This window comes from Anolis sagrei, chromosome 1 (genome assembly GCF_037176765.1).
Source record: "Anolis sagrei isolate rAnoSag1 chromosome 1, rAnoSag1.mat, whole genome shotgun sequence".
NCBI lineage: Eukaryota > Metazoa > Chordata > Lepidosauria > Squamata > Dactyloidae > Anolis > Anolis sagrei.
In genome coordinates, this window is record NC_090021.1 from 204,700,528 (window position 1) to 204,722,357 (window position 21,830).

General features: G+C 37.6%; 1 protein-coding gene across 26 annotated transcripts in view; it reads left to right on the top strand.

Moving 5' to 3' along the window:
- NEB (nebulin) overlaps window positions 1–21,830 on the top strand; it is a 188,575-nt gene that overhangs the window by 11,725 nt on the left and 155,020 nt on the right. For 25 of the 26 annotated variants that reach the window (XM_060776842.2, XM_060776678.2, XM_060776715.2 and 22 more), the window contains exons 4-23: window positions 72–116; window positions 2,554–2,775; window positions 5,685–5,792; window positions 7,110–7,214; window positions 8,283–8,387; window positions 8,493–8,597; window positions 10,356–10,460; window positions 11,391–11,492; window positions 11,624–11,731; window positions 13,769–13,885; window positions 15,090–15,191; window positions 15,289–15,396; window positions 15,482–15,586; window positions 18,618–18,716; window positions 19,525–19,629; window positions 20,317–20,424; window positions 20,528–20,641; window positions 20,994–21,095; window positions 21,188–21,295; window positions 21,382–21,486. In XM_060776842.2, coding sequence (XP_060632825.2) covers window positions 72–116; window positions 2,554–2,775; window positions 5,685–5,792; window positions 7,110–7,214; window positions 8,283–8,387; window positions 8,493–8,597; window positions 10,356–10,460; window positions 11,391–11,492; window positions 11,624–11,731; window positions 13,769–13,885; window positions 15,090–15,191; window positions 15,289–15,396; window positions 15,482–15,586; window positions 18,618–18,716; window positions 19,525–19,629; window positions 20,317–20,424; window positions 20,528–20,641; window positions 20,994–21,095; window positions 21,188–21,295; window positions 21,382–21,486 — 2,178 coding nt within the window. The remainder of the gene's footprint in view (window positions 1–71; window positions 117–2,553; window positions 2,776–5,684; window positions 5,793–7,109; window positions 7,215–8,282; window positions 8,388–8,492; window positions 8,598–10,355; window positions 10,461–11,390; window positions 11,493–11,623; window positions 11,732–13,768; window positions 13,886–15,089; window positions 15,192–15,288; window positions 15,397–15,481; window positions 15,587–18,617; window positions 18,717–19,524; window positions 19,630–20,316; window positions 20,425–20,527; window positions 20,642–20,993; window positions 21,096–21,187; window positions 21,296–21,381; window positions 21,487–21,830) is intronic. The other variant, XM_060776696.2, reaches the window with a different exon arrangement.

Genomic DNA, 21,830 nt, shown 5'->3' on the forward strand with positions numbered 1-21,830 from the left:
AGGCAAAAGGAAAAATAATCTTGTTATGAGTAATCTTGAGAAAAATAATGAGCTCTCTGCTTTGTTTATAGTACTACATTGAAGAAGAGGTCATTGAGGAGGGTGAACCGGGCGAGGTAAAGGCCTCTCTGATTTGTGCTCATACCTCATCTTTTATGCATCTTTAATGGGAGGTGTTTTTTGTTTTGTTTTTGTTGTGTGCATAATACTGAATAATCGCATAGCATTTCTATAATCCAATAGGATATCAAATCCAAAAACAAGATACATGGCTTGTTTTATCCGGATTAGGACACTGTGTTCAAATATGTTTTCCCTCCCTTTCCTCTGTCTGTGCTTTCTGGATGGCATTAACGTGCAAGAGATTGTAGCTGCACTTTACTCTTTTATTTGTTTAATAGATGTAAAATATCTAGTTTTTTAAAGGTTTGATGGAGGCAGTATTACACATTTTAGTGACTCACTTTTCACTGACTGGAGTGGCTATTCCTGGCAATGTTTTTGTGTGTGACTTTAACTTTTGATGTTGATATTTTAATAGTCAGACTTTTACTGAAAGAAAATGGTATGAATAATTGTCCTTTGGGATGTCTAAATGATGAGAAAGATGTTTAAAAAAGGATAAGGATAAGATCCAAATGAAGACATGTACAGAAAAAAACTCTTCTGCAAACTTTTGTGTCCATCTTCATATCAGTTCAGTTTCCATTTGTTTGTTTGATGTCATTCATTTTTACATGACTTTCTCAATATCATTTGTCTATCTTTCATTTCTTGTTGACTGGCATAACAGTTCCCTAAAATATTACCTGAATCTGAAATTATGATTTATTCAGCAAAGGTACTTTTATTTTAACCCCTTCCAAGCTGAAGAATGTCTTTAGTCACAGGGTAAACATATCTCAAATGTTTGGTTGTGTGAGTATAATGAAGTCTATAAAATAAAACAAAAAGAAAAAAAATATTTGAAAACTCTCCATTCCAATACTTAAAAAGTAAAGATTGTTGTGACTTATATATTTGTGTTAAAACTATTTGAATTACCTATTTGGAACCAAGATAAAATATTTACTTATGCGTTTTCTTTTATATTTTGCTTAACAGTGTTGGGAGTACCTCTGTGCCATATGATGTATTATAACCTTTAGAATAAATATAAATATTTTAATAGATTTTATCACCGATGCTTAAAATTATTTTTATGGGCTGTACCATCTCAGGTCCACCCATTTCAGGTGGACAGTTTTTATGCAAAGTCATCCTTTGAGCATATTTTACAAAAACATGACTTAGTGGTTCAAATGCTTGGTAAAGAGACAGGGATTACTATTACAGAATAATTCTTTGATCACACATATATTGAAGTAATTTTACTAATTTGAGCAAGGTGATGTTTAAAGAGAAGTGTATTAAGAGGGCTTTTGCCCTTTGAGCCTATTCTGTCACTGACCTGCTTTCAGAACTCCTCCTGATGTCAATGGGGGTTCTCCATGTGGAATGTTGGTGTGGCAAACTCTTGTGAAATCCAACCCCGCTGATGAATAAAATCAGGATGCTTTATTTAGAAAGCAGCCTCTCATTTTAATCGCAGACAAAAACAAAATCCAGATGACGTGTAGCATATTAATATAGCAAGCACATTCTTCTGATGAAAGGAGAATTTATTGGACATGGGAAAAGATCATCCATGGATGTGTCATATCCCACCCAATACTGAACTAGTAGATCACTAACTCAAAGATTGATTCAGTTTTATTTCCACATGATACTACCCATGGATTTTTCCTGATATCTTTACAGGATGGCTAAGATCTAACTGGTTAATACTAGAGTTGCAAGAGTGAAAACTGGAACAGGCTTTTTATGCCTTTGTTGGTTGTGTGGAAAAGAAGATTTCAGCACATGTTGTTTGTTACCTGATTGCCTGAAATGCAATAACTGCTAAAATCCCCTCTTCTACACAATCATTAAAGGTCCAGGAGCTCTATCTGGTTTTCAAGTTTTAATGTAGACCCATTGAATCAATTATTGAATTGTGAGCTAACATCCCATTGATTCAATGAGCCAACTCTAATGGGCTCCAACAATAGGAAAAAGACTGATATGTTATGGACAAATTTATATATGTTTCTTAATTAATGTACCTTTAAGCTGTCTTCACTAACTACAGTTCTTTGGGTAATGCATGAACTGTAAGGAAATACCAAATTCATTAAATACAATAACCATGTAATAAAACAATGAGAGAAGAAGCATAATGTAAAGCCAAGATAAAACTGGCAGCATAGAATAAAACATTTTATTACATATTTAATGGTCAATATTGTTGGGTGGGGGAAGTGGGGATTGGTATTTTTTAGAACAGGAAATCTAGAAGTGCTCTAAGACTATTTCTGCATAAAGGTAAAGGCATCTAGTAGGGAGGGATTTTTTGAAAAGGTGCATGCATGTAAGAATATTCTAGAACTACTAGAAATTGAAGAGGAAGCCAAGGTTATGATCCATGGTACTAATATGGAAATGAATACCCCTAACATTTTCTCACATTCTTAGATAATTACTGAGATCACTGAAACAACGTACACCTCAGGATCTTCCCCATATACGGTCACAAAGCGAACTTCAGAAACTAGTAAACATGTTTCAGGAACCACAGACACAGGTCACAAGGCTGCTCCTGTCAGAAAAAAGGTTGTACGAACAAAAGTGGATACCTCTAAGTTTCTGACACCTTACCTGGATCACAGTGCAAAAATGCAGAAGCTCTTTAGCGATGTAAGTAATTTGTAGTCTCTTAATTTAAACTTTTATTGCTGTCAATTTTAGGAAGATTGTGTCTTAATCATAGTTTTAATGTTGCAGAGTTTGAAATGTCTCAATTTAATATAATTTAGAAACAGATAGATACTTATTTCTCGATTTAACTGTACAAAGGTTTATAATTCTTCATCTCTACTAAGTGGGAGGAAGAAAGCTACACTAATCTATTAAAAAGGGTACCTGAAGAGCCAAAGTTCTCTTCCCCTCTTTCATAACTCACCAGTCCAATGTAAATACATTTTCTACTCACCTCTTTAATATTGCTTTATTCTGGAACATTCCTTTTCCAAACAGAACGCAATGACAATTACTCCACTCTTCATGCACCCATGAGAAATGTGTGTTGACTTTCACAGGTGAATTCCAGGTGCATGTTGTCACTTCTCCACTTTGAGAAGGTTGGGTTCCTTAGGAGTATATGCAGCTCCCTCCTTAGAAAGACCTTGCCTTTGCAAATAAAAATTCTACCTGAAAATTCTACCCCAAATTTCTAGCATTGCTCAGAAGTGTTCTGAGTTCGCCCTCTGCCCCATGCCTGTAGATAGAGCAAGCAAACTGTATTAGACCAGTGCCTAACTCCCACAAAAGACTCAGTTTCTCTTATGGCAAAATAAGATGGTTTCCAAAAATTTTGAAATGAAAATTATTAATACAAAAATCAAAAGATAACAGGAGTTGTAAGCACTGTAGTTATCGTATGAGACAGTGAATCACAGCCTGATTGCCCTTCACTCCATTTAATGGGAAGCAGCTGCTGTACTAAATGGTAGGTTGTTCCCGTGTCACTTGGGAAGCAGCTGTCTGATCTCCCTACCCCTCCCCTGAGTGATCACTGTGGCAGCAGACAGAAGGAGGGTCCCTATCGCAATTCCCTCTTGCTCCAGGGATTACACATGTGGGTGGGGCGTGGGATGGAAATGTCAGCCAGCTGCTTCCTGATTGACAGGGGAACAGCGCCTTATGTATTGCAATGGCTGCTTCTCAGGAAGTGGGGAGCCTCATGATCCTTATGTAGTCCCTAGATTAGTGACAATATAGGGATTGTGAACATGTAACAAAAACATAATTCTAGGTTAACCATTTATAACTCTCATAGAAAATTCTAGCCAATAATTTTTTAAAAAAGATTTAAGTAATATATATATATATTTCAAAACAAATTTAAAACTTAATAAAATACACAGTGTTGTAAACGTGCCTCCAATTTGTAGCTGTTTCCAATTTATAGTAACCTAAGTTAAACCTTTCACAAGGTTTTCTTGACAAGATTTGTTTGTAGTACATTTGCTTTTGCCATTATCTGAGGTTGTGAGAAGATGACTTGTCCAAGATCACCCAATGGGTTTTCATGGCTGAGCAGAACTTTGAACCCCATTCACCACAATCATAACTCAATAGTCAATCCACAATGTCCTTATTAAAAGCCCCATTTGCTGTTATAAGTTAAAAATCAAAGGCCTGTCTAAAGAAAAGAGGAGGAGGAAGAGGAGGGAGTAGTTCAACTAAACCTTCCATGGAAGAGAGTTCCACAGCTTGGAAGCATCCATTGACAATCCCCCACCACTCCCCCAAGTATCCCAACCATTCCTAGCAATTCTTTCTGTTGGACTGCAGAGCTATGTGTGCCAGGCAAACTGCCCCCTAAGCTTGCCTATGCAATGGACTATGCTGTCCATTGCCAAATGTGAAATCAGATACATCTGCGGGGCACCTGAAATTGAGGATATAGCACACATATTATTTGATTGCAAATTGTATCAAAAAGTGAGAGACTTCCACCTTGGTCCATATATCAAACGGACAATGTATTGGGATTCTCACATCAGAACAACATATTTTATGTGTGGCCAAGACCCAAAAATAACATATAAAACAGCTCTGTACTTAAGCAAAACAATACGTCTGAGAACCACGTATGTAGGGCTGATTGGGGTAAATTGTAGGGGTGATAATGAAATATGATGTATATACTCAGCTTGATCAGTTTATCAGTTTTATCATGTTTTATCATATGTATTTACTGTATTATTATAAGTGTTTTATTTTAACTTACTACGTGAAGTGTGATCAGGTCTTGTCAGGCCTTGTTGTTCTGTTTCTTATTGTGATATGGCCTAAGGGCTAATCAATAAAATTACTACTACTACTACTACTACTACTAAATTGCTGCTGATAAACCCCCTGTAAGTGAAGTTAGAAATGTGGGGCAGGTGTCTTCTTGTCCCTTGCTTCAAGAAACAAAATATTTGTGTTAGACACTTTCATTCTACCACTGTAATTATATGCAATCAATTATGTACACATACCAAATTCATTGCCATATATTTTTATGGCATGTTTCCCACCCAATGCTATAGAACCTAGCTAATACATAGCCCCAGAATATGATAAATATATGTTCATGTTCTATATATAATGTATACTTAAGTGCAATAGGCCATGCCATCCCTAGGTCTAAATCTGCATGGGGCCAAGATTATATAATGTTAAGCTAACACACACCCTTCATCTGCCCCATTCCCAACTTAATTTTGTATTTTTGATTATGGGTGTGTGTGCGCGCAAGATAGATAGATAGGGAATGTTTATATACAATTTTAATACAACACTTCAAGAAAGGTTCTTAGTGGACTAATTTGAGAACTGCGTAGCCATACTTGTGTGTATGTGTCTTCGAGTTGCCTGTATGTAAGCTTATGATTAGCCCATGTATTTGATAGGGTTTTCCTAGGTAAGGAATATTTAGAGGTGGTTTTTGAGTTCCTTCTTCTGAAATATAGCCTACAGCACCTGGTATTAATTGGCAGCCTGCCATCCAAGTGCTTACCATCAAAATGTTACTTATATCTTTATTTTTTCCTTAGAAAAAATACAAAGAGAAGTTTGAAAAAGAAAAAGGAAAGCCGTATGCCATTACAAGTGATACTCCTGAACTACGAAGAATAAAAAAAGCCCAGGATCAACTCAGTGAGGTAAGGATTTCCAAGATTGCTAGGTATTAAGCGAGAATTCTCTCTGAGCTATTTTAATTCTAGTTAGGAAGGCTAGAGTCCCAGAGATCACATTACAGTAAACCAATCTGGAGCCTGAAGAGAGATATGTTGGTAAGATTCCTAACCTAGGAAACTGAAAACTCAGCAACAAGCTAGTAATTCTAGGATTTTGATTGAAATCCTAGATACCTGTATTTCACAAAAATAGGGGGAAAAGACTTTTACTAGATGAAAATATAGGCACTCTGTGTTCCCATCCAGTATAGCATAAAAGCATAGGCACAAAATTGGCTTCATTGTGAGCGGATTACACAAGTGGATCAGGAAGTTTACAACCAGCTTAGATATCTGTTTTCACTCTGATGTTTGTCTGCATTGTAGTTCACATTCAAATCCTGGAATATTTGATGTAGTTTCCTGTTTTATAATCATTGCAAGAAAAAAAAGAATACTGTATTTCACCACATAATAGTCATACTTTTTTCCTTTTTCCCCTTCAAAAAAGGGAGATGCAACTGTTATGTGGTGAAAACAAGGGACGCCTCATAGGCGTTGCTCACCCATGCAAACCGATCATCTGCCAGCACCAAAAGGAGGCCCTGAAGCTTTGACTGGCGGGCGCGTAGGCGGGTGAATCTTCATCTATGCGAGTGCCTGCTGAGGAGAGTTAAGAGGCCTCCCTTGGCTAGTGGCAGCTGATAGAGGTCTCCTAGCATTTGCAATTTCACCTGCCTGCATGCCTGCCTCTTGGAGCTATGGGGGTACTCCAAGGGGCAGGCACACAGGTGGAGGTGCAACTATGATGCAATGAATGGCAAAATTCCCAAAAAATCTGGATGCCCAAAAGGGGGAGGGGTTGCAATGAAATGAGGTATTTCCTCCATATAGGCTACAATGAAATTGTTGTAACAGGAAGGTACATTCCATAATTGTTTTGCATCTAGGCATCACATCATGATTTGGCACAAAACTTGCAGCTGACCTAATGCACAACAGGCAATACTTTTAACTAATACATATTCTTTTATTTACAAGAGATTGTTGTCTGAGCAAAACAGATCACAGCTTCCCTTGATTTGACTTTGGTTGGCTCTTTGTTATTATCATGGCATATTTTAAAACTGAAGTTAAATAAAACTTTCAGAAGATAACACATTTGGAACATTTTTTCAAAAATGTTATTGACAGTCTAGTTCTAAACATGTGTATGTATGTCTGTCTGCCTGTCTCATTATCTATCTTCTATTTACATTTCTGTTCTGAAAGTTTACCACACTGCATATTCATTTGCTGTAGGTTAAATATCGCATGGCTGGTGAGCAGGCTAAGACTAACTGTCATGTTGATGAAAAAGCAAAAGATATAGAGCATGCAAAGAAGGTTTCTCAGCAAGTTAGCAAGGTAAGTCAATCTGTGGAATAACACAGAAGACAAAGAAAGTTGTAATTTCTCTTGTGAATGTATACACAGCTGACATAATGTGTCCTGATGCATTGAGGGCTGTTTTGAGCTATCTTCTGGGTTGGAACTATAGTTTTCTCCTGGGATAGTTTTTTGATTAAATGCTCTTTATTCTCAATTCTAAGCTGTACTTATCCTGTATAACATCCCCCTTAAAGTTACTGTGCAACCAAGTTGAATCACTGGCAGTTTTATACCACCAAACCTTCTGACTTTTGCTTCTTTAATCATGATTACATTTGGAAACCAGCAGTAAATATTATCTTCTAACTAAGCACAGTATCAAATAAGATGTTAAGGTGAATGTGCGATCCCTTCCTATAATGGCGTTTCCTCAGAGATACATGCTTCAATTGTTAGATTTTCAAATTCTTACCTTCTAATGAACAGTGACAAAACAAATAATATTAAAGTAAGAAAAGGAGATGAAGGAAAACATGTATTATGACAAATAGATGTATTTTACTGTGTGTGGAAACACCTATTCTAAAAAAATACACCAAATGTATAATCTACTATGATTTTAAACTGCCATTATCACATAAATTGCTGTGTATAAATCAACCAACAATTGAAGGGGCACCTCTATTTCACATTTAGACACATGGCTCAAGGGTTTACTAGTTTGAAATGAAGGTTGACATTATTGATTAATGTAGGTTAGCAGAGATTCCAATTTTCAAGGCAAAAAGCTTCACAAAGCAACTTATGCTACAGCTAATATTTATATCCCACCACAATCTCCCAGAAGGGACTACAGCTAAAATGGCAGAAATCCAACCTCAAAGCTAAACAAAAATGCAGTAAGATAACAATTTTTTAAAAAAACAACAGTGATTTAAAACAGAGAAGGGGAGTTGGCAAATCTCCCTGATTAATACATTTCATAATTCTGGGTCCAAAAAACTCTAGGAGATATTTGGTACAGTAAGATGTGTTTTGGTGAGCCATGAAAGTTTTTTTTTTTGTCTTGTGTAACCCACATGCCGTTCCACCACTTCTCCTTAGGTTTTATACAAACAGAACTGGGAAGAGAATAAGGAAAAGTACTTGCTTCCCCCTGATGCTCCAGAGTTTGTCCAGGCGATAAAAAATTCGGATTTGTACAGTAAGGTAGGTCAGCCCTCCTGCCACTATACAATACTCCATTCATTCAGCATCCTTCTCGTTCACCCCCTGTTTCTTCACTGAAAATATCACTTTGGCTCTTTCTCTAAGAAACGATACATTGAAGACTGGGAATCAGACAAGTCCCTGTTCTACCCTTACGATGACAGCCCAGAACTGAGGAGAGTAGCACAGGCCCAAAAATCCCTCAGTGACGTAAGTATCAAAAACTGGTAATGTGTGGGATCTTTTTCTTTTTTTAACCCCTCAGGAAATAGACAGTAGGCTGTAAATATTTGCTTGATGCACTCTTGCATTATATGTGAAGGAACAAGTTCTCAAAAGTTTTTTTCTCTCTCCCTGAAAAAATTATGAGAGTTTTTGTGCATTTTTTATTATTTTTCTGTCTTTACTACAATATAAGACTTTGTGTGTGTGTGTGTGTGTATGCAAAATTTGAAGAGCATCATATTGGTTCATGCAAGACATTTATATTGTGCAAAATACATTCTATGCCAAACATTTCATATTTTGTAAAAACATTGTATATTGTATGGAACAGAACTTTTGCCTTATAACAGAATTGTGGTTTTTTATATATTAATAAAAAGGAAAATGGAAAAGATTGCTGAATTTTTCAGACTTGTACAGAGTTGAAAGATCTTACAGAGTTGGATAATTATTTTCAGCAGAGTATCTTTTGGCCTGTTGAGACAGCCTTTTTCAACATTGATAAAATGATCATCAATATGGTTGTTTTAAACATTTTATATATGCTTCTTGGTAGGAAAATGTGGTTTTATAGGGAGCATATAAGATAAGTGGTGTGTTCCTCTTCAGCCCATCTTCAGGTATTCTCAGGTGACAGTCCAACTGAGGTGTAAGCCCCACTGAATATGGTAATGTCAGGCCTTTAACTTATATCAGTCACCTCCTGCTGATTTCCTATAATCCTGAATCTAATATCTGACTGTGCTTGCTTTATTGGTAAAACTGTAGATTCTGGTAGTTGGTGGTTTCTATTTTAGTGGTACAATGAATCTACTCTAGGTTTTAATCTGAAATTCAAAGATACCAAACCTTATCTCCAATGTTGATTTTGCACCTCAAGAAACTGCTTTAAAGTTCTGACGAAAACTTAAGGGAGTCTGTGCTCTTCTGATATGAAGGCACCAAACCACTGCTAAGTCGACCTGGAGGGACTATTTTTGGAACATCTCTTGGGCGATGGAGGCAGCAAAAATCTCCTTCACCTCAGCTTTGCCGGAGTGAGAAAGGCCCTTATTGAAAACTAAAGGCTAAAACGAATGGCCTCTGCACCCTAACTTGTACAAAGAAGCCAGAGAGATGAGATGTGGAAAGAAGTGTTGGACTAGGGCTAAGGGAAGTTATGTTTGGATCTTGGTGACCTAATATCAGTCACCAGTCTCTGTCAGGTTAACTTATCCCTCAGGTTGATTGCATGGATGAAACACAGTAGCAAAACTACGTCTATCACCCTGAGCTTCTGGGAAGGACAACCCATAACATTTTAGCCTGGTGTTGAAGTTGGCTGGCTAGGGGAAATCAATGAGATTGATTTAAAAGAAGTGTATTTATGCCTTTGAACAACATTTTATGCTTCTCTTTAAGAGAACATCATTCCCCAGGGCTGTTAGTGGCAGGCCCCTGAAATGAATAGTCCTCTGTGGAGGGAATCTCCCTAAGAGTTAATAAACTTTACTGGAGAGATGCATTCAATGACCTCAGGACTTCCCTCTGAAATATCCAAAATGCATGCAGATAAAATTAACATCTCACCTAATTGCCTTATTCAATGATAGTTGTAGATTTCTATAAGTGCTATGCTTATTTAATTGAGTACTTTGCCACTGTGTAAGTTAGCTCTACTGCAAGCAACCAGGCTCATAGAAAACAGGAGTTAATACTCTCCTTATTTACACAGACACTTCATTCCTCTTCCCATTCTTTCAGATTGTCTACAAAAAAGGGCATGATGAACGCAAAGCTAAATACACATCACTGCCAGATCCACCCGATGTGGAACTTGCCAGGAAAGTAACCAGGCAGCTCAGTGACGTGAGTACACTTTGCTGTTAGTTCTTGGATAAATCTAGCCTTTAAGAACTAGGAGGAATAGAGTTATCCAAATGTGGAGAAGACAAAGAAAATATCAAAACTTCAGCAAGGAGAATCTGTTTGTCCAGAATTTGAAAGCAGGAAGTTTTTAAAAAACGAGTCACTTGACATTGTTACGTTTTTCACCTACGAATGTATATTCACATTGCATTACAATTGTAATTTAAAAGTGAACAACATTACACATCCTAGAACTTGTTGGTTTTATTTTTATAGTGTTCTAGTTATGGAATATACTCGTTTTATATTCCTGCATTATCAGGGTGGTTGGTCTAGATATCTTTATGACCCATTTGATATGTAGTCACACTAAATGTTGGAGGATGATCTCATGATCAAAGTGCTGACTTGCATTGTGCAATGAAATGAAAACTATTCAGAGCATTTAAAAAAAAACCCACAAGTAGACATTCTACGCCCCCCCCCCCCCACACACACAGCTAAATAAAATCTCACATTATCTGCTTTGAACTGGGATGTATGTCAGTGTGGACTCGGATATCCCAGTTCAAAGCAGATATTGTGGGTTATTCTGCCTTGATATTCTGGGTTATATGGCTGTGTGGAAGGGCCCCTAGTTACTTTTGAGAAATGGGCAAGTAAAGAGCTGCATTTAAAATGGCAGCTACAATGATAACCAACAACTCTGAGAGAGATTTATAATTATTACTTAAATACATTACTTGTAAAAACAAATAAAATAAAAATGTATCCAAACTTCTGAGGAAATCGAAATTCTGAGATTGAAAACCATATCCCACCAGCTATGATACCAGCTATGATATGAAAATCCATCATAGAAGACTTGGTCTTTGTACTTTAGTTGGTTTAATAATATGGAAGTTTAATATTCATTTGTTTTGGTTACAGCTTAACTATCATGAAGACTATAACAAGAAGAAAGGCAAATGGAGCCAGACTCCATGTTATGATGTTGCAGTTGCCAAAATGAATGCTGACAACTTAAGCTCGGTAAAGAAATTATTTCATACCTCAGCTAATCAAAACCACTTCACTTTTTTTATTTGAGGCTCCCATTTCTAATTACATTCTACTTTAGACCCATATTTTGTTGATTGATGTCTTTTTTCTGTTACTTATAGAGAAAATACCAACAAGACTGGGAGAACTCAAAAGACCAAATCTACTTTATGCAGACAGAAACACCAGAGTATGAAGTTAATAAGCGAGCTGGAGTTGTTGCCAGTAAGGTAGGTTAAAAATCCTAGTTATGTGTTTAGACTGGGCCCAGTCTGGAAAATCATAGCAAGAGTATGATGCATATTATCCTTGTACTGCTTACATAAATGGAACGTCAAATCTTTTTCAATGGAGTCTTTTTGCCACTTCAGATGGAATGGGCTCTATTGGAAAGAAAGCAATGGGACCAAAATGTGATATGGATGGATGAATGTTTCATGCCACCACTGTAATTACCTTCCTTCTTGGACCACAGATCACTAGTGTTGCTAGGAGAATTGAAAATGTTTAACAGAATATTGTGGGGTAAAGCTCAGATTCATGTTCTGTTTTTGATGTAGTGTGTGTTTCTAATATTGCCCTGATCCAGATGGCTGTCCATTCTTCCCCACACTCACTGCACTATCCCCCCCACCATTATGTTCTGCTAAGTAGAGTTAGCACCTGGTTTCAGCATTGGGCAACTATGGAGATTAAGGGCTTTTTGACACAGCCCTTTATCCCAGAATATTAAGACAATAAATCCCACCTTATATGAGTGTGGACTCAGATAATCCAGGTCCTTTCCACACAGCTGAATAAAATCCCACATTTCTTGCTTTGAACTGGAATATATGGCAGTGTGGACTCAGATAACTCAGTTCAAAACAGATACTGTGGGATTTTCGGCCTCGGTATTCTGGGTTATATGGCTGTGTGGAAGGGCCCCCAGTTCAAAGCAGATATTATGGGATTGTCTGCCTTGATATTCTGGGATATAGGGTTGTGTAGAAGGGCCCTAGGACTCAAATGTCCTCTCAGCCATGGAAACCCACAGACTCACTTTCTCAGCCATACAAGAAGATCAGGACAAATCTACTCTGAACAAAACTTGCCAAGAAAAAACCCATTGGAAACAATTTTGAAAGTACGGTACATAGCAACAACCAGACCTGTAGCGAGGGGGTGGTTTTAGGGGTTCACCCCACCCAAAATGTTTCAGATTTTTTTAAAAACTTGGTTTACTCATGAATTTTAACTGGTTAACCAAATCCCCATGCTAAGTCTATGAGATGCAAAAAGTTAAGAGTCCCTCCAGAACTTCAAGCACTATCTCAAGCAAATATTGACAATTTATTCACATTGTCATTACTTGCAGCAATAGCCGATGTAGTGAAGCAACCAAGTTGGGGGGGGGGGGGAGTGTTGAATGCTCTCATTAAGGAGGCCAGACTTGGTGGAGGTGGTTGACAGGGGCAGAGCTGCAGGCTATTGAAGGCTGCTCAACCCCCTGCCGTGTTCTTTGCTTCAGCGTGAGCTAGGAGGCAGGTTTCAACACACACACTCTGCGCGAAATTTTCAAACCCCCCCCCCCCTCCGAAAATTTCAACCCCTCCCAAAAAATTTTTCTGGCTACGGCCCTGGCAACAACGAAGTACATACTTGGCACAACTGTTGACAGGACCCATAGGCATAGAGACTTACATTTTGAGTGAACAGTCTGTAGAATTTTGCTCTGATTCAGTAGCATAGCTTTTTGTAAAAGGGACAATATAATTTATGAAAATTCCTCATTCTAAATTAGCATTATATTTTTCTTAATGTGTTTAGGTATACCACACTATAACATGTGAGATTGTTGAAAACCACATGATTCAGTCATGAAAACAATTGCCAAGAGTTAGCCATAAATAGCATTGGCTTGTCTAACTGAACAATTGTTCAGCTATTATCCCAATCAAAGACAAAAATCTTTGAACAGTTTAGGTATACCACACTATAACATGTGAGATTGTTGAAAACCACATGATTCAGTCATGAAAACAATTGCCAAGAGTTAGCCATAAATAGCATTGGCTTGTCTAACTGAACAATTGTTCAGCTATTATCCCAATCAAAGACACAAATCTTTGAACAGTCTCATATACAAAACAGCATGTACATCTTGTCAATCCTTCCCCAGAAATGTTATAAACCTATAAAATATACTAGACATTTGAGATGTTCCAAAAACACAAGTGTGCATAAAAACTAAGGGTTTTTCTTTCTTTACTCTTTCACTTCACTAGGTGAAATACAAAGAAGACTATGAAAAAGCCAAAGCATCAACAGATTATAATGTGCTTCCAGCCACGGAGAATCCTGTGCTCAAGCATCTCAAAAATGTTGGAAATCTTACAAATGATGTACGCACACTTTGTTTCTCTGGGGATGGTTTTAATCAAAGTTCTGTCAAATCTAGCATTTATTCTTTAGAATTAAGCTTTCTTATTGATCCATTTCTCATGGGACCCCATGTCTTCTTGTGAGCTCAATCAATATGTAAGTTAGATGAATCCAAACCATAGAAAAATTTTATTTGGACTACATCTTCCTGGGAGAAATCTAAGAATTTTGCTGTCCAAAGAAGTGATTTTAGAAGTTCTGGATTCAGTAAAAATCTTTTGATTAACTGCAACTGTGTCCTTGATTATTCAGACAGTCAATGTTTAAACTGTAAATTGTTTTTATAACAGAGAGTAAAAATTGCGAATAGCAACCACCATTTTAGGCAAAGTGTGCATATTATATTTGGCAGAGGAAGTAATTACTCTTCTGAGACAATACCTGGTATGACACATTCACGTATCATCTCAAGCCAAAGTGATTATGCTTTGGGCATACAAGTTTTTCATTCAAACACAAATTTATGCAAATGTATTCCACTTTTTACAATTAGTGATGTAAAGTTTTCTTTCCTTGATGACAATACACGAAGAAACCATTGTTCAGTGTTTGTTCTGTTGACCCTTAAAAGGTTCCTAGTGACAACAGCCATTGAACCATAATTATTTCCATTAATTTGAGAGAGTAAGTTGATTAAGGGACACAAAGAAACAGTATTGTCACATTGGTTCGGGGTTGTAGGCCCCTGTAAACAAAGTACTCTGTTAATGTTGGACTTTACTGGTAGTATTTACATCTATCAACGACATTTCCAAAAATGTTCTGGGTAACACAGTGTGGCATTGTTTTAGAGCATTGTGGGAAAATTAAGACATGGGCTCCAAATTTCCTTAGACCCAGGAGGTCTAAGGAAATGCTGATGTCTGGTAGGTCCTAGTAGGGAGCTTGTACAAGGTCTGGATATAATACAGGATCTTTGAAACCAGATTGGTATCAACCTTTAGTAAATGCAATGATCTTGGGGAGAGGGAACACTTTCTGATATGGCTATTCTTCCCTACCTTTCCATAAGTTTATCTGAGTTTACTCACTATATCTTTCTTCATCATATGAGCTTCCATAGTAGTTTCTGCCCCTCAGCAGGCTTACTGAATGTTAGATAAGGTGCAGTGATGATATTTACTGTAGATCTTTAATACTATACTCTTCACTTTTTCCTGACAGAGACTATATAAAGAAGCTTATGAAAAGGCGAAAGGAACAAGTATTAACTACTGTGACACTCCAAAGTATCAGCTGGACAATGTACTGAAAAACTTCAGTGATGTAAGTGCAGAGGCAATACTTCAGTGTCATGATTAGAACCAGACATCTCTAATCAGGAATGTTTATTTTAACGTCGTCGGACTCTTCTTTTCTATAGATCAAATACAAAGAGGGATATCAAAACAATATTCTAGGACGGTACATAGGCACCTTTGAGGACCCATATCAAACACACTGCATGAAAGTTGAAGCCATGAAGAGTGATGTAAGTATGACAAATTATGGCCGTTCTAGATTCTCCTGTTCAGACATGTTCATGGTGGTGACTGGTCTCTTATCTTTTTTCCTAGAAAAACTACAAAGCAGATTATGAAGATGATAAGGGAAAATGCTACTTCCCACATACAATAACTCAAGAATATGAAGCCATAAAGAAACTAGACCAATGCAAAGATGTAGGTATTCATTCATTGCTGGAGGAGCTCATCTTTAACTATGCCATGTGATCTGAAAGTAGAAGGAATGAAAGAACTTACCCTATATACTCATGTATAAGTCTAGAAATGTTAGTAAAAATAGAAATCCAAAAAACCTGGGTTGACTTATTTATGGGTCAATGTGATTACTGCACTTTAACTCTAATTTTGAAAAAGGGAACCACCACTTCTGCCCTTCTACACATGCAGTAAAATCCAGAAGTAACCAGGATCAAGGGGGGGGGGGGGGCTCTAAATGACATTTGGGGAAAGTGCCAGTGGAATAGGCTTAACAGCTGAAAAGCATGGGTTCAAAAAGTGTGCTTAAACCCAATTCTTCCCTCAAAATGCACACCTTCGTATGACTGTATATTCCTGCAGTTATGAAAACACGTGACTTCCTTCTCATCCCCTTTTGTGGACTGCTCCAGTGCATGTGTTTTAAAAGCCCCAAACAACTGACTGAGCTGTCAAAAAAAATGGAATCATGGACACAGAGGTGGCTAAAGGAAAGCACAGCTGAAAAGCAATTAGACGTATCTGCAACAATTATTTTCTTTCTTATAATATTAAACAGAGCTTGAATTAACAGTTGGATGAAGAGAGAGATAAGAAATCGGCGTGTGTTTACATTGGGATCTCTGCATGTGTGCATATGAGGTCCAGCACATCTCAAAGAGAATGTTTTTTTAAAAACTATTGCTGGATGCCCTCTGTCTGCCCTTCAGCTTGATCCGCTTCAAAGGAAGATGTGAGGATGACTGGAGACCATTTTCCAGGACTGACAAGTCTGTATGTGGACTTCCTGTCAGGTCTCGGGATATTTTTGCCCCACTTTTAAAACCCACATTTTGACGCTGTCTGGAAGCACCCAGAGAACAGTAGCAAAAGGAAAGATTCTAGTTTGTCCCAGGGGAATATAGAAGAAGCACCAATACCTTCTACTTTCTCTGCCGTGGTACCACTTCTGGTCTTTTGAATGCCTGAGTGGGGAAAGGAGGGCAGCAGCCAAGGACGACTGCCCCCCCCCCCCCAAGAAGGCATTGGTGTTTTTCTCTCTCTGCAGAATGACTCTTGATTTATTCACAGCTCACATCAAAATCCATAATTTTGCCACCATAACCTGCCCTTGACTTGAGGTTGATTTATATATGAGAATTATATGCTAAGTGCTTTTAAAATTCAAAACTGTACAACACAAGGCGTGCTAAAACTATGCAACCCAATGGAAAGCCTAAACAAATGTTAACAATTATAACCCATGCCAATATATCCACAAATGGAAAAGAGCATATGTAGACAAAAATACTAATTAACCGCATCAATCATCCTGATTAATAATGTATAGAATTGAAAGGAAATACTCTTCAATGTATGTTCTGTTGAAATATTTAGCATGAGAACCTCTGAGGCAAGTGCATGTAATAGAGTTCTGCTCTGTTGCTTTTCTTTTAATGGGAGAGGCTGAGATTTTTGAGTAATGGTGGGAGAAGGGAATGATTTTGAGCTAAAATTATATGATGTGGAGAGTTTCCTTCTTCCTGCTACTATTCTGCTCAAAACTACAGCCTCTGGAGGTTTCTTTTCATCAAAAGCAAAATGCTGAGTGGCTTTACTCACTAATTAGAATATAATATTTAATTCCCCCTTGGGGCTTTTAATTTTGACAGGTAACATCTTCATGTGCATTTTATAGGATTTTGATGACACCTAGTGGCCTGAAAACATCTAGCTCACATTCAATATTTCAGAGTATCTTCAATACTAGTCATAGGTGTGATAATAATAACCTAGATGGGATATATTTGCCACTGTTCGGAAACTCCAGCTAGTCCAATGCTTGGCAGCCAGGTTGCTCACTGGAGCGGGGTACAGGGAGCGTATAACCCCCTTGTTACGCCAGTTCCACTGGCTGCCTATTAGCTTCCGAGCACAATTCAAAGTGCTAGCCTTGATCTATAAAACTGGTTCTGGAGAGGCCCTGTTCTCGGTCCCACCGCCATCGCCATTGTGTTTGTTGGGAACGAGAGACAGGGCCTTCTTGGTGGTGGTCCCTTGGCTGTGAAACTCCCTCCCTAATGAGATCAGATCTGCCCCCTCCCTCATGACCTTCCGGAATAAGCTCAATTCCTGGTTATGGGATCAAGCTTTCACAGCTACAATGATTTGTTTTAATGGACTGTTTTTAGCTGATGATTGATTTGGAAGATGACATGAAACAGTGAACTGTTTAATGTATTTATAATTGTTTAAATGTATGCTAAATGTATATTATGTTTTGTTTTTATTGTTCGGCATCAAATGGTGCCTGTTGGTAGTCGCCCTGAGTCCCTCTTCGGAGGTGAGAAGGACGGGATAGAAATGCTCCTAATAAATAAATAAATAAATAAATAAATAAATAAATAATAGTGCCTAATGAGATGGAAATTATCTTCAATAAGTGAATTAGTTAAAGTCTGCTCCCATCAAGGCCTTTTGGATGTTTCTTCCCTTTAGGATAGGCTTTAAGACATATATATGACAATGGTACATCTTGGCTTAGCTGGTGGCACTGTAATTCTCTGCAGGAAAAAATGGTATGTTTATATGTATTGTTGAAGGCTTTCATGGCCAGAATCACTGGGCTGTTGTAGGTTTTTCGGGTTGTATGGCCATGTTCTAGAAGCATTCTCTCCTGACATTTTGCCTGCACCTGTGGCAAGTATCCTCAGAGGTTGTGAAGTTCACAACCTCACAACCTCTTGAGGATTCTTGCCACAGATGCAGGTGAAACGTCAGGAGAGAATGCTTCTAGAACATGGCCATACAACCCGAAAAACCTACAATAACCCAGATATATTTATAATTGGCTAGGATAGTTAATCAAATTTACCTAAACTCTTGTTTGTTATTCTTTGGGTGATACATATTTTTGGTAGATTGGGGGTTTCGGATATGCATATGACAATGTTTTGCTCACAGTATAGATGCCAAGTGGAAATATAATGTTGTTTGTTTGTTTTGCATCTAGTATGCTTACAAAAAACATCCCGATAAGATCAAATTTACACAAGTGGCAGACTCTCCTGTTCTGGTACAAGCACAGATTAATTCCAAGCAGCTGAGTGATGTAAGTAACCCAACAACTAAAGCAGCAGTCTCCTGCCTGCTATTATGTTTCGTTTTGTCTCATCGATCAAACTGGTTCCAGGCGGGATATGGTAGTTTCCCCTTGTGACTTTATTGAACGGGATCCAGAATAAGCAAATGAACTAGTCTGGGATGGACATGAGACCAAACACTTGCTTCATTGTAGGCGGAGAAGGGGGAGGCCTCAAGAGATATGTGATATAGAAGTGGGAAGGAGTAATACTTAATCACTGATTAGAGTTGTGTCAGAGCTCAAAGTTCCTTGGTAGGCAAGGCATACTTCATTGATTTCATTCTCTCTCTCTTTTAGCCTGCATGGTAGAGATGGGTGTGGTTAATCCCACTCTGCATACTTTGTCATACTCTCTTCTATATTACTATATATAGAGCCATACTGACAAGAGGAGAATTTAATATTTGTAGATTCAGTCAGGATTTAGGTAGATGCTACACATTAAAATGATGTTCAATGCCTCTTTGAAAAAGGAGAGCTTTTTGACATCATTTTTGACAGGAGGCTATGATAGCAAATGCCCATCTGTCATTTCTTTCTGTACTCAAAGTAAAAAAGCACAACCACTCCCTGATTGTGTGATCTGACACATTTTACAGGTATCAACGGGAATATTTTCTTGATCAAAGAAAATGCATAGAAATAGTGAAAGATTTAATTTTAAATATTTGCATATTCTTATTTAATTCTATAGCAATAACCTCATTTGAAATCATATCTGAAGTCCTTTGTCTCATCATCCTTTATGCCGTTATTTGTTCTTTCTGCATTTTAGTTGAACTACAAAGCCAAACATGAGAGTGAGAAGTTCAAATGTTCCATTCCTCCAGATTCCCCTTTCATCCTCCAGTCCAGAGTCAACGCATATAACCTCAGTGATGTAAGTATGCATCTTACATTATCATGGATCTTTCAGAGGTAAGAAGACACAGTGGGTGGGTTGGGCTTCAAATAGTAGTTGAGATGCAGATCAGATCACTATCACAGTCAGATATATATATATCAGCCATTCCCACTGATTACAATGAATTTGAAGTAATAGGTTTGACTAGGAGGAAAGAAAATTAAGGGACAGAGAACTCTGAAGTAGGTATATGGAAAAAATTACCAAATCTTGTAAACCAGGAAGAAGTATTTACAAGTAAGATAAATAGAGGAAGCCGAGATACATCTAGAATGCCAACTCAAAGATCTCTCTTCCAAGTCACCTGACTTAAAGTGAGGGCATTTCTGTCAGGCCAATCCCAAAGGGAGTTTCCTTCACCTCCACCAAGTTACATGACCTAAAGAGGTAGTTCCAGATTCGTGCCATAAGTGTGCACACCTGTGACAGAGAAAGCTCTTATCTCCTATGCCTTGTGTTGTTGTGATAGGTGCTGTGATGTCACTTAAAGGCCATCAAAGATATTTCCAAACCCAACATGTTGTTCAGAGCATGCTAGGAGACGAATACAAGTTAGAAACAACTTGCGCTCTTTGTGTCTATGCCATTCATTCTTGTGTGCATTCTTTTCAATAAATATCATGGTTTTCTTCTTTGTTTTCTTCCATCCTCAACCTCCATCAGAACTGGTATAAGTATGACTGGGAACATGCAAAAGCCAAGAAATTTGACATCAAAATGGATGCCATTCCTATCCTTGCTGCTAAGGCCAATCGAAAGATTGCAAGTGATGTAAGTGCTAGTCTGAAATTCAGATGGTTCAGATGTATATTTGCATGCAGGTGTTATGGGAAAAGGTTAAGTTCTTATCTCATTTATTATCTGCTCAATGTAGGTAGAGTACAAGAAAGGTTATGAACAGAGCAAAGGGAAGCTGATTGGAGCATTAAGCATTGAAGATGATCCCAAGATGATGCTTTCTCAGAAAGTGGCTAAACTACAGAGTGATGTAAGTGTCCTTGATGTATGCAGTGTAACGAATATTTATGATTATTCCCTTATTTAATTTCATTGGCGCTCCCTGCATCCTGCTGACCTGAGTCAGCAGGATGCATTTTTGTGGATGAACATGCATATATACAATTTAAAACAAGTCACAATAACTGACCGGATTATAGATATAAAATTATAAAACTCAGAGCTAAAATGGACATGAATGAAGTGTAAAGCATTTCCTAGACTTGGCTGGCATCCACATTGCTGCCCTTAGTTCCTTGTACAAGCTTTTTAACTGGTAAAAAGAGCAGGGAATTGATGTTATTTACTATGGTCTTATGATTTTTCATTTTTCTTCCTTGCAGAGATTATATAAAGAAGCATATGAAAAGTCAAAAGGAATAAGTATTAACTACTGCGATACTCCAAAATATCAGGTTGACAATGTTTTGAAAAACTTCAGTGAGGTATGTGCATTAGTGATCGTTTATACAGACTAGGCCTCCTCAATCCAGCGCATGATCAATAGTAACATGAAACAATACTATTTTTTTAATAGGTGAAATATAAAGAACCATACATAAATAATATCTTGGGCCGCTACATTGGCACTTTTGAAGACCCATATCAAGCACATTGCATGAAAGTCGAAGCCATGAAGAGTGATGTAAGTATGACTTATTATGGCCGTTCTAGATTCTCCTGTTTAGACATGTTCATGATGGTGATTGATCCCTTGTATTTTTTTCCTAGAAAAACTATAAAGCAGACTATGAAGAAGACAAGGGAAAGTGCTACTTTCCACAAACCATAACTCAAGAATACGAAGCCATAAAGAAACTAGACGAATGCAAAGATGTAGGTATTCATTTACTACTGGGAGATGGCTTTTGCATTTACTTTGTAGGATTCTTGTGACATCTAATGGGCAAAATGTGTTCAGCACATGCAAGATTTCTCAGGTAAACTAATACAAAACAGTGCTGTTCATCCTTTGTGCAAGTTATAGTTCAATCCATTGTGTTTGCAAGTGGCAAGTTATTCATGACTACCTTGCTATTCATAATTATTAGTTAACATTGACCAGGGCATTTTATGTCTATCTAGAAGGACATCTGGAGATTTTTGAAAGCTTTGTAATTTTGATATGTAGTTGCCACCACTGACATTTGTAAACAGCACTGTCATCCCTTCAGAAAATA